General features: G+C 39.3%; 1 protein-coding gene across 2 annotated transcripts in view; it reads right to left on the bottom strand.

Annotated features, from left to right (window-relative positions):
* The window catches only part of LOC136826769 (uncharacterized), a 171,149-nt gene that overhangs the window by 43,980 nt on the left and 113,714 nt on the right, over window positions 1-13,455 (bottom strand). For both annotated transcript variants that reach the window (XM_067084191.1, XM_067084192.1), the window contains exons 3-4: window positions 10,320-10,444; window positions 3,054-3,189 (exon numbers count right to left, since the gene is read on the bottom strand). In XM_067084191.1, coding sequence (XP_066940292.1) covers window positions 3,054-3,189; window positions 10,320-10,444 — 261 coding nt within the window. The remainder of the gene's footprint in view (window positions 1-3,053; window positions 3,190-10,319; window positions 10,445-13,455) is intronic.

Here is a 13,455-nt window from a genome sequence, read left to right as displayed (position 1 = left end):
CATATGATATTTCGTTTTTACAACAAACTGATTTAGGACACCGACGTTTAGATGCGCCCCCAGCCCCCAATGCTCTGGGGACTATGAAGAGTCTGTTGTAAAACCCTCCCAACTCTTGATCCTTAACCAACTCCACCGTCCCCTTGCACAGAAGGGATTCTACTTCTCGCGAAAGGGCACAAATTTCTTGGAGTTCGCTGAATACGCTGGTAATACGATTGGGGATTTGGCCAAAGTAGGGTTCTCCTTGAAAGGAACAGCATAAGCTTCTTTCAATACCTTGACAACCCAAGGTTCCGCACCTCTTTGACTCCATTCTCTCCAAAAGAGGCCCAGTCTGGCTCCTACTGAAGCGCGAAGGACTAGAACTTCACTTTTTGGTTGCTGGCTTGAAGGTCGACTTCTTAATCGATCTTCCGGGAGGTCACAGATTTGAGCGAGGTCTGGGTTGGATCTTCTGTCTTCCCCCACAAAAGGGCTGGGATTGGAAGAGAGAGAATGGCTTCGAAGTCACAGTCAGGGAGTCTCTGAGACATTTGGTAGACTGTGCCAGCAGATCATTTGTAGACTTCTTCTGAAGCAATGTCAGATCTCTTGCACTAAGTCTTGAGGGAATAAATGAGCTTTATTTATAGGATAGAACAACAGAGCCGATTTCTGAATAGTGGTCACCCCTTTGGTGGCAAATGAACACCATAAATCTCTGTCTTTCAGCACATACATCGAAAAGAGAAAGGCGAGTTCTGCTGAACTGTCCCTTACTGCTTTATCGGCACAGAACAGTACTTCCAAATGGTTTGTCGTGAAATCCTCCACTAGTGAAGGACAATCCTCAATTTTCTTGGCTAATGCACCAATAGTCCAGTTGAGGAAGCTATTCACCTCTAAAATTTTGAATAAGTTCCTGGTCAGATGGTCTGGCTCAGGGGGGAGAACATTGCTTTCACCACGGAAAAGGCCGACCGACATTTCGCATCTGCTAGGACAGAGAAGTACCCCTGGAAGGAGGAAGAAACTCCCAGAGAAGGAGCTTCTCTGGTTTCATAAAAATGGTAGCCTCTCTTGACCACTTTGCAGGGTGGAAAAGCAAACGTTGCTTTGCCTTGATCCCTCTCTGAGGCCAGCCAGACATCTATTTCTCGAAACACCTTCTTTGCCAAGGAGGACAGTACTAACTTCAGCAGGTTCGCATTGTCTGAGGGAAGTTTCCTCACCAGGAAAGTCGAAGCAGGAGATAACAGTACAGCCAGAGTTAAGAAATCCGGGAAACTGTCAAGAAAACATCTTAATAAGGAGGAGCAGAATGACGAAGGGGAAGAATCCTGTCCTACGTCTTCATCAGAAGAAACTGGAGACAAAGACGTGTCTTTCGACTTGGCGACAGTTGGGTTCTTTTTCAAGAATGACATTAGGTCATCTAATTGTCATTTAATAGGAGCAAGCAAACAGTCCTCTTGGGTCGAAGAATGCGCCTGAGTTGCAACTGGCGCCGAATCAGCATGCTGTGTCGACCGATGCCCAATGTCAGTGTTGAGCGCTCAGTCAAACGAGACTGTCTAATGGGAGCCATCATGGCATGTTTGGGAGACGAAGGATGTTCCAGGCAAGACGGGATCTTGATGAAATAGGTCGACTAAGAGATTCTTCCAAATGTGATTGTCCCAGGCCAGTGGAGTCGGACTTGCAGAAGAAGTGGAAGGAGGCACCGCAAAAATGCAGGAGGGCTGAGGCCTAACACTAGTCTCCTTGTATTTTTTAACAGGAGGAAGGGAGCTGTCCGTTGCAGTGGAGAGTCTCTTCAAAGGTGACGCCTTGCATCTGGCAAAGAGCCCTCCGAATCAGACAACACGTGGTGAGCACTGAAAGAGACGCCTTTCCAGTGGTGCTCTGTAGAAGCCTGGGACCAGACAATAGGCTTGACTGAGGGGGCAGCTGTCCGTGGGCAAATTCCCCTGGCTTCCCTTGGACCTCTGGTATGTCTTCTCCCTGGTGCAGGGAGCAGGACAGGGACCTTAGTCTAGGAGCACCAGCAGGACGGGCAGCCACCTCCTCAAACACTGAAAGAGATGCCTTTCCAGTGGCACTCTGTCATAGCCTGGTACCAGGCACAGGCTCGTCAGAGGGGAAGACTGTCCATGGGCAAATCCCCTGGCTTCCCTTGGACCTCCAGTATGTCTTCTCCCCAGTGCAGGGGAGTGGGACACAGACTTTTGTCTAGGAGCACCAGTGGGAATGGCAGCCACCTCCTCAGCACTTTGTACTGCACTAACACATTGCATAACTAAAAATTTGAACTTTCTGTCAAACTTTTATTCGAGGCTGGCAATGGTGTCATGATCGGGAGCATGGGAACCTGGAACAGGAGTACTTGGAATAGAAGTAGATGGGCTAAGAATAAAGATGATACAGGAATCTTAGGAGAAGAGACAGAAAAATCTTCTACAAGATCTGCTACCTCTACAGGATCTAAGCTGGCTTTATTTCTGGCCCTAATAGCTGCCTTTCTCTTCCTGTCTTTATCCATTTTGTCTTGATGAGACCTAAAAACTTTCCATTGTTTATAATCCCAATCTCTACATTCTAACAAGTAGTTTCCCCATCAAAAATTTGCCCTCTACACTTTACACACTTTGCGTGAGTCATAGCAAGACTTTGTTAACCTAGTCTTGCACCTTCAATGCAAAACCTAACACTCATAGAGTTAGAATAAGACATTCCAAGTTTAACTAAATAAGTCAATCAAGGATAACTAATCTTTGTGTACTAGTATGAAAACAGAGTACTTCACCAAGACTCTGGAAAAGTATCCAAAAAATGATGAAGTAGGCTGCCAAAAAACCACAGATGTTACTTGGGAGCTAGCAGAAAATGAAACGAAGCTTTCTGCCTAGTTGTTCCTCACAGTTCCCAATCATGGGTGGGGTATGTACCTACACCGGTTTTAGGCTGCCGTAGGTTGGAAGCTCATAGCTATGTAATTACTTGGTAAGTCAATTATATAAAACTCAACATTAATCAAAAGATAACTGTTCTATAAACTATATAATACTTACAACTTGAATACAAAAGTCTTGCCACAAACATTGCACAAATGATGTCGTTCTTTTACATGTTTTGAGAGTATGTGCCGTTTACTACTTTCCTTTGTACTCAAGTTGAGGCCACAGAATTTACAAGGGTATTGTTTCGCTGAAATATAAGAAAAGATGTTTTGTTATATCACTCAATACTACCTACGTTTTCTGCAGATATTTTGTGCACAAACTACTTATTCAAGGAACTTTCTCAAAAACAAAACTCATAAATCCTACAAATTTCCCAAACAAAATCCATTCAAGTGACTGCTGAACAGCAGCACCAATATGCAGTAAGTATGCCTCACTGTCGAACTTCTCAGTTCCAGAGGTCCTTTATTTCTCACACCATTGGACTGTGGAACAGTCTCCCTCAGGATGTCATGTAATTGGAACTTCAAAAGTTCAAGCAAAGATGCGATGTATTGATACCGTAATGCTATTTTCCTTGCATTTTAAAAGTGAGATCTCTTCTTTCTGTATTTGCCTTCACCTTCTCTTACTTCCCAATGAGAACCATATTCTTTGGAAGCTTGGATCTCAAGTCAAAGGCCCATGTAGGCTTGTTCAGTATGAATAGGATTCATCTTCTGAATAATAATAATAATAATAATAATAATAATAATAATAATAATAATAATACAGTAATAATAAAGTTGTAATGAAATAAAACGTGCTTCTATATGCAAAGACAAAACATTTGATTCAGGAAAACAAAACATATTCTTTATACTGTACTGTAACTATCCCATTCCATGCACATAAGATTTTCCTAAATGCTTTAGTCCATCTTCATGACAATCAGCTTGTAGTGCTGTACATGCATGGGTGGATCCTATTGTCTCAAAAAGCCAGAATTGTCAGTATTCATATATCAGCCTTTCACTTCACTACTAACATTTCCAGACTCATGCCACAGTATTAGTTTTCTCCTTTTGATAATTCTCTTTACTCATTTCATTTCAATTTCCATTCCTTGTATATGTGTGTTTTTGCTTATGCACTAAAGTGATTAACAACTTTTCCATCAGCCCCCTGATATGATGGTGAATACAACCAATTAACAATAGTAAAACTCCTGATTTTCTACAGACTGTTTCCCTACTGTTTGATGTGGTTTTGGAGAAAAGCTTGTAATGTTTCAAGTTTGATGTTAAGTTTGCTTTTGTTACATTCCAATTACCATATAAGGCAACCTTTTAACCTTAAAAATCTACCCCAAAATGGGGGGGGTCATCTTATACACCAAGTATAAAAAGCAAACCTTAATCCTGCAGAGATTTTTAATGATAGGCTAACACCTGAAGTGTCGATAGTTGTGTTAATAGTTAACTGCCATCACAGCTGTTGACACTGTAAACAAAACAACTGTAATAACAGTAAAAGCTGTAAGTAATTCAAGTGAATCACTAGTGACAAAACTATCGATACTCTAAACAGAACAACTGTAATTGCAGTAATTACTATAATTAGGCATTAGGATGAGCGAGCTCTCACTTGTTACTAGCTTTATTCAGAGTGCCATTATTATAAGGCAATAATATTAAACAATTTTGTTATGGATATATATTATACAATGCCTTTTTAACATTGATAGATAATTTAAAGTTACCGAAATGGTAAATCGAGGTAGTCTAACTTTGTTGTTAATGAAACATACTCGTGCTCATAGTTCCCAGCCATGTTTGACTTTTGAACCTGGTTGTTTACTAAAGACCAATGTTTCCTTGGTAGTATTTAAAAATCAAACTACAGGCAGTCCCGGTTTACGAGCCACGTTCGAGGTTTGACGCTTTTCAAATATATTTCAGAAATTAACGCTGGTTGTTTCCGACGGAAGAAATATGGCCCCAAAATGGCAGAATAATCATAATTTGAAGGTTCTTTTGATGTAAAACTCAATAATAATGCAGTTTACATCGTTTTTGCACCCAGAGCATTAAAAGTGTTTTCTTATGATTTTTGATGATTTTCGACGATTTAAAAATCAGAACGGAACCCCTACCGCCTGTAAAGGGTTTTGTGATATTGATAGTTCCCCAGTTATCCTCAATATCAGGGTTCACGTCAATTTTAAACGAATACATTCATGCGGATCTACTTACAACGGGTATTACTCTGCCGATAGTGACGTCACAGGCACTGAGCATTTGTTGTGACGTTTACTGTATATGTTTCCTAAGGGAATACAAAAGTATCTTTTCACAATGGTGAGCGAGTCACCTTATACGCCAGCATAACAGTAGTTATGGCACATTTTGATCACACTGATGTTTGCAAGATAGGTGGCTAATTAGTTTTTCTTTAATGAAACCCATTTATTATAATTAGCCCTACTCCATGTGAAATGTACCATTGCACACTAGTTTGAAAGAAAAAGTCTTACCATGCATGCCCAGCTAATACTCAATCATCCCATACAGCAACACTTCTCATTTCTTTGGGTGACTCCTTCAGATCTGTGATTCAAAACTTAGAGTTGTTTGTGTGCTGTGTCACTGCATATTATTTAAATGTGTATATTCACTTTAGCAATATTCTTAAGGATGTTACATATGAATGACATGAACAATTAGTGTTGTTCATTCATTTTATTGTTTTATTTTGCTGTAGGGATTCTGCAGCCAGCCATTAGATGTTAACATTTTGGCACCTCTTTACTAGTGTTTTCTTTAACTTATTCCTGAGATAAGTATTTCTTTTAAGTGTTTAGTGCTAGCATTTACTTTTGGGTTAATTAAGAATTCAATTTTGCCTGGCTACTGTATATTTAACCAATAATACAGTAGCCAGGCAAAATTGAATTCTTAATCTTTTGCTCAGTGTGGAGCTATTATTTTTGCCTGTATTATTCATACAGTACTTTGTAGTCATAGTGGTATTTGTGCCCTGTACTGTAATGTGGGATTTTTCCTTTTTGAACCTTGGCTGCAGGATTGTTTTGACACAGATCCACACTTGGTATATTGTATATATATATACAGTAGCCTAGCCTACATTTCACTGTACTCTATATTCTCATATCATATATTATACAAACATCAACATAACGAATACGCATCTTTTCCATTGATCTTTTAAAATGTTATGCCTTAATTTACTCTATCCAATAATATTGTATATATTCTTATATTTCTTTTGTATTATAAACTGTGATCATAGCGATCAACGTTTTGGTTTGGAAATCATTTATGCGGTGTTTACTTCGCCATATTTAACTCGGTTCAGAGTGCTTTTCTTACTTCTAGTTAGTGTAAATGAATCTCTAGATACTTTATTTATATGGGACAAGGTTATCTTGCTTTATAAAAAGTGTTCTTAAGTCATAATATAACTTAAGTATGTCTCGTCGTGAAATTAATTTAGCTATTTTTTTTGTTAATAGATGACGCTGGCCATTTGGGGGCATTTGTTTTGTGTAAAAAAATCAAGATTCCATTCACTATTTTCACTTAATTCCATCATAATACGAGCTTTACGTATTTATCATTTATCAGCGTAAAAATAGCAGTAATGTGTTCTTTCATGCCCAGTAGTTTTGATTACAATACTTTCTCTCCAATTTCATTTACGGTCGAGTTTTTGCTGATGCATGATAATTTATAGTCATTAGCAGCTTGAACATTGTTTTCTCAGCTTCAGCTACAATGTGCAGCTTAACTTTAGCTCTATATTTCCTTGCCAATCTTTTATCCATACCGAATAAGGGTATACAGTAATGTAAAAATATATCAGTCCTATTCTACTTAATGTCATTTGTGCTATAACTACGGTAATTGTGTATTACCATATGATGGTTGAAATACAAGCAAAATGGCTGTTGTTATCCGATTCGGTGATAAGCAAAACAACAGTTTCTCGGTCAGTTGTTTATGGCTGTAAGCATTTATGCAAGCGTATAACATTACTAACAATACTTCTATCATTCTCTTATACTTTTTTAACTAGAAGATGGGATAAAGAGATGGGGGAAAAGAAGTTGGTCTATTGTAATTTGGTCTCTCTTGCTGCCTGATTGTACAGTGCTGCCTGCGCCAGCGCAAAATTAAAAAATATTTTATAAATATTGTCATATCGGTATTAATTGCTTACCCCATTGCAAAATCAAATTATTGTAAGATGAATTATCTTAACTCGATCACTACCTGAGTATTTTAATAGTTTTATCACAAAAAGTGCATTTAGTCATGAAAATGAGATGAAAATACAGTAATTAGTGAATACAGTAAACCCCCAAATTCGTGTTCTCATGATTCGCGGACTCAAGTATTCGCGGATTTCTCTGTGGAATGTATCTACCCATTATTCGCGGAAAATTCGCCCATTTGCAGTATTTTTCACTGAAAAATATTCACTAATTACAGTAATTTCATATAATTTTCATGACTAAATGCACTTTTTGTGATAAAACTATCAAAATAGTCTGGTATAAGCATTTTTAGAGGGTTTTTCTTGTGTTTAAACTATCAAAATAGGCAGTTCTGTGTTTTTTTAGGGGTTTTAAGCATTTGCAGATTTTACCGCTCCCCCGCGAATATGGGGGGTTTACTGTATTTCTCAGTGAAAAATACTGTGAATGGGCGAATTTTCAGCGAATAATGCGTATATGTTCCACAGAGAAATCCTCGAATAGGTGAGTCCGCGAATTGTTAGACCGCAAATGCGGAGGGTTTACTGTAACTCGACCTAGACAACTTGGAAGGCAGGAAACAAAAAACTGCTTTACCTTGCTCCCTCTTCTCAGAGAACCATCCTTCTACTTTGTTCAGTGCCTTCTTGGCTGAGGAGGAGACAACCAGTTTCGGTAACCTCGAAGAACTAGCTGAGGGAGCTTCCATAAAGAAAGTCGAAGCAGGAGAGGAGGGAGTAGCTGACGAAAAGAAGCTTGGGAAGGTAGCTAGCAGGAACCTCAATAACACAGAGCACGCCAACAAAGGAACATCTTGATCTGGAATGACCTCTTCAGAAGAAGAAACTGGAGAAAGCAATAAGTCCGCTGTCGTCTGAGCTGTAGGAGGAGCTTTCTGAAGCAAACTTAGAATGCTATCTGGTTTGCTCTGGATCGGGTCAACCGAAGGAGGAACACTCTCTGAGACGACACTACAACGAGGCGGTGGAGGAGCGGGTGCCAACGGGGCGCTCAGGGAGCAATGTAGAGAGGGGAGCCAATGACGAAACTTGATGGCAAGTGGGCGCCAATGGGCGCTCTTCTGTAAGTGGGAGCTTGGGCGCTTCAACCCTAGTTGCTGGCTGCTCAGCTGCTGATTGTAGAGGTGATGGTGCTGGGTGAGTAACTCCTGATGAAGGGGTTCCCTTATGCAAAGAAGAATGTCTACGCACCACAAGGCGCTTCGGCACCAATTTACAATCATCGTCTGATGTAGCAAAAGAGAATTGCTCCGGGCTATCCCAGTGACTGCAAGAGGGGCGCACTGAATCCTTGCCCTTCTTACAAGGCACAGAAGTCCACTGCACGCCTTTTCAGTGGGAGTGACTTGTCTGCATAGCACCTTGAGCGCCTGGTACTAAAATCCTCAGAGCTGGAGGACATATAGTGACACTCACTTGAAGGCCTTTCCAGCGGCCTTTGATTGCAGTCTGGGATTCATCAAGAGACTGAACCGAGGGGGCGACTGCTCGGGGGCAGACCCCACCGACCTCCCTTAGGCTACCAGTTTGACTTCTCTCAGGTGCTGGGGAGTATGCCAGGGACCTTGGCCTAAGAGAATTGCCGGGCTTAACAGCCACCTCCTCCACTACCACTGCACTAGCCCTGGGCGCCACAGGGCACTCTGTCTCACAGATGATACTAATTTAGCAATTTATTGCACAAATAATTCAAAGCGTCAATTTTCGACTCCAGACTGACAATGGTGTTGGGATCGGAAACGTGAGAGCTGGGTAAAGGAGAGGATTGCACAGGTGGAGGAGATGGAACAGAATTGGAAGAAATTACAGGTGCAATTGCATCCTGACTAGCTAAGGCTTTACTAGATTCTCTAACAGTAGCTTTCCTCTTTCTATCTCTAGCTAGTTTCTTAAGATGTCAATCTAAGTCTTCCACTTCTTTAAATCCCATTCACTACATTCCTATGTTGTACCTCTTCTTTCCCCAAAAGTGGGCGGGGCAGGTCACCATAACCAAAACAAACTACCGTGACCAACAATTTCAAAATTTTAAGCTGCTGGTTAAAAGAAACTAATAGCTATGTAATTCCTGGGTAAGATAATTATATAAAATCAATTTTTTAGGTACTTGGCCTCTATCACTGAGGTCCCTCCCTCCTCCCCTCTAAGAGATTAAGAAAGAAGAATGACAACCAAAGCAGTCGTTTTTGTACCCCACCCTCCAAAGAGTGAGGAGCATTTGTCAGCAATCGTTTCAATATTAACACTTGTCGAAACCCGCACCAAGTAGTCGCAGATAAAGCAAATGATAGAAGATAAGCACCTAAAAAATTTATTTTACCATAAAAATCATTATTTCTTGTTAAAGCAATTTATTTTAAATTGATCCTCGCCTCCAAACCCCCATTTCTTTGCAGCTGTCCTAGAAACCATAAATAAATGAGTCTGCCATATGTGTTTGCACAAACACTATAGCAAGTGGGAAGTCTTCTTCATCTAGTAACTAAGTACAGTGTCTGGGAATTCACTCAGATACACAAGTAGGTTATGTAAAAGTAATAGGTTTGTACTGTAAAAATAATTTCCTTAAATAATGAGAAATCTAATCAGTAAACAATACAGTGGAGCATGTATAAGTCCTGTACTACTCCAAACTACACAGGCATGTGCATTTACAAAGAAAAAGGGGGAGATTGTGAACATTAGTGAATATTAAACTGTATTAAACTGGAGTGCACTGGGATGATCATAAGACAGATAGTTGCTGGAAAATTTATATTCAGAAGCTGGAAAATAAGATTTAAGATGGTTTGGACCTGGGATGAAAAGGGGCTTGGAGCAATTAGAAAAGCAGTAGAAATGGAAGAACGAAAAGTCACTAGGAAGACTTGGAAAATCGTGGAGAAAGGTCATAAATGAAGACCTACACCAGACAGGAATGCAAATACAAAGTGCACAAGATAAAGACAGTGGAAAGAATTCCTTTATTGTAAAATTCTATCACTGGAAAATATGATATGAAATGATAAATGATGATGATGCACTCGTGTATGGTACCTTGAAGTACCAAATATGAATAAGTAAAAACAATGTAGTCAATAAAATTTCAAGTCTTACCCTGAACAGAAGGGAAAGAGTTGTAAGAGACAAAACGTTCTCGAGGAATGCCTCTGTTCTTTCTCAATGGTCGTACATTTTGCAGTGAATTATCATCACGAACTTCATTATTATTATTATTATTGCTGAAAAAAAGGTAAAATTAAGCCCAGTGTGCAAGAAAAACTCCACAACTACAGGTATTAATAATTCATGACATAATGCAAATACTGTAACCAAAAATTAAAGATAATTTGTAAACTTATTAGATATACAAACCAGAGCCTTTTATATAGGAGTATTCCCAGCACAAGCTGGGAATATTCATCAAAGCTTAGTAACAAGGTGGTTAATTGGTGGGAAGGGCCAACTCTTGTAACCGCCTATATAACCTGGCATAAGGCTGCACAGGCTGATAGGACCTTGTGACAGAGTGTAGTTCACCATAACAAACTACTGTGTATTCTATGTAAAGTCCCAGGAATTCTGTTTTTTCCCAATAAAGAGCAGGACAATAAGTATGTCAGCAGTAAAATCATCATCCAGAGATGAACACTAGGGCTCTACATCCACCCTTCCTTTTTGTTAAGGGTATAATCATGAAAATTATATTTTTACTACGTATTTGCATAATGTATAGTGCTCGTTTAAACCACGAAATTTGAGTTGTGACCCTTGGGTTTGTGACACCATAGACTTTTTTAATACAGTAGCAATTTTTATGAAATTTGCAAAATCCGACTTCTATGCCAATTGTTTCGAGTCCATGAAATATATACTGCATACCATAAAAGGTCCTCATACATACCTAAAGGACACCACAGATTTTTTTGGTTAAGGTCATTTACAAAATATGAATTTTTTTATTTCTAAAATACTGTATAGTACCCCTTTAAAACAAAAGAAAAAAAACAGGTTTTGACGTAGGAAAAACATATTTTTGGTAGCTGCTATGAGTCCTTAAAGGAGTTACAGTCTCATGGTCCCTCCTGGGTTCCATAATACTGACCAACCAATTACAAAGAATTCTCTCATAGTTGATCTCAGCCAGAATAGTGCTTGTTGGCACAGTGATAGAATATACAGGACTCAGGTCAGGTCAGGACAGGAAGGCTCTATCTCCTGTCCTACAACAATTACCTAGGCTCTACGTCTTACTCGCACAGATGTGACAGCAGCATAAGCTGGCATCGTCTTCATTTCATGCCACATCTGTGCAAGATAAATGTTCACCCTAGTCCCATGCCTTTTCATCAGGGAAAGTGGGCGGGTTTGAGGACTCGCAGCAGCTACCAAAATTAGGATTTTCCTATGTCAAAACCTGTTTATTGATAGCATAACCACTGTTTGTCCTCAAAAGAACTTACAAAAGAAACTGACAGGTGACGACATGGCGTAGCTCCTAATAAATAAATCCCAACAACCCAGATTAATTTTTGGTCCAAGGCATAGCCACAGTTCATTAACCATTTTCTTTATTCCGGATACCCATAGAATTTGGCAATAAAGAACAGGAGAAAAACACACATACCAATACTGTATACATATTGTTCTTGTGGTTCAAAGGTGGTGGCTTACCTAATTATGTTGGGTCTGGCTGCAGGATTGTTGCGCCTTCCCAGCAATATCTCAGCATGACCACCACTCATGGCAATTGTTTTTCAGAAATTTTTTATTCAAAGTAAAGTCACAGGTTATCAACAGTTTCTTTATTCCGGATACCCATTCAGGTCTGGCAAAAAAGAACAGGAGACACACGAACCTATAAATGTACTCTTCTCCATTGTGGTTCTACTGTGACTTGCCTAATAATGTCAGTGAAAATTTTTCCTAGCCTAACCCATCCAAAAATGCTTCAACTATGCTATCCACCCACCTGTTCACGTTGTTCTTCTTTCACTATACAATCCAGCTTTCGACAACAAAAACCACAAAACAGACTTACAACCCATCTTTACCGACCTAACCTTCAGAGAGCTCTCTCTACCTTGCCGCCATTTGTTCAACACTCCCGCCCGCATTTTTTTACATTTTTCTTCCTCCCGCCATCTCCGTCCTATGACGTCACTTCCTAGGACGTCACAACAAGAACAGATACTTTTTAAACACAAAGAATGCTTTGCTATAAAAATGTCTTACAAAATTAAACGTGCTTTTTATACATTTTGTAATGCCCATACCATTCCACTAATGCAGCAAATAAAAATAAAATACTGACTAACTTATAAAACTAACATATAATCATACTTATCTCCTTCTCCCTCCCCTCCAGCCTCTTCTTATCCTAATCCCCTCTAATCTCCATTATTCTCAAATTCTTTACCCTCTATGTAATTTCTAATACTTTCCCCTGAAACTCCAGCTTTGGTCAATACATCAGCTATTTGAAGCTTTCCTTTTATCCATCTCACCTCACTTATTTCTCCAGATTCTATTGTTTCTCTTATTGCTGCAATATCAATTTTTAATCTCTTACTACTTACTCCAATACTTGATTTTATTGCAGTCATTAGGGTTTTACTATTAGTTTTCACCAGTGCTTCTAATTTTCTCCCTCCTACTATCTCTTCCCACAAATGTTTGAAATATATCAATCGTTCTATGGCCTCCCCCACACTCAAAGCTTCTACTTCAATGGTGGACTTTGCTACTCTTCTGGATTTTCTGGATTTCAACCATATAGGACTTCTCCTCGTAACACCTGTCAATGATATCTGGACAAACGACACACATTGGTACAAAGAAACATAAACACACAAACACACACACATATATGTACATACATACATACATATATGTATATATATATACATATATGTATATGCACACACACATACATTATATATATATACATATATATATATATATATATATATATATATATATATATATATATATATATATATATAGAAATCATCAACACACAATCACGTGTGGAACAGAAATAAATTTCTGACTCACGTCGGGATCAAACCCAGGTCTCTCAGGTGGAAAGCAAGGGCGTTACCCACTGGGCCATACAAGTCTAAAAGAAGTCGGAACCTGAGAGCAACTGCACCCAAGGAATCACTTCAGAAGGATACTCTCGAATGAAATGTTGTCCATTGGGTCACGTTGAGCGGAAGTTGGGGAAAACTCAAGTTATATGCAAGTGAGT

Source organism: Macrobrachium rosenbergii, chromosome 41 (genome assembly GCF_040412425.1).
Source record: "Macrobrachium rosenbergii isolate ZJJX-2024 chromosome 41, ASM4041242v1, whole genome shotgun sequence".
In the NCBI taxonomy this organism is placed as follows: Eukaryota; Metazoa; Arthropoda; class Malacostraca; order Decapoda; family Palaemonidae; genus Macrobrachium; species Macrobrachium rosenbergii.
This window is presented reverse-complemented; position numbering and strand designations above follow the sequence as displayed.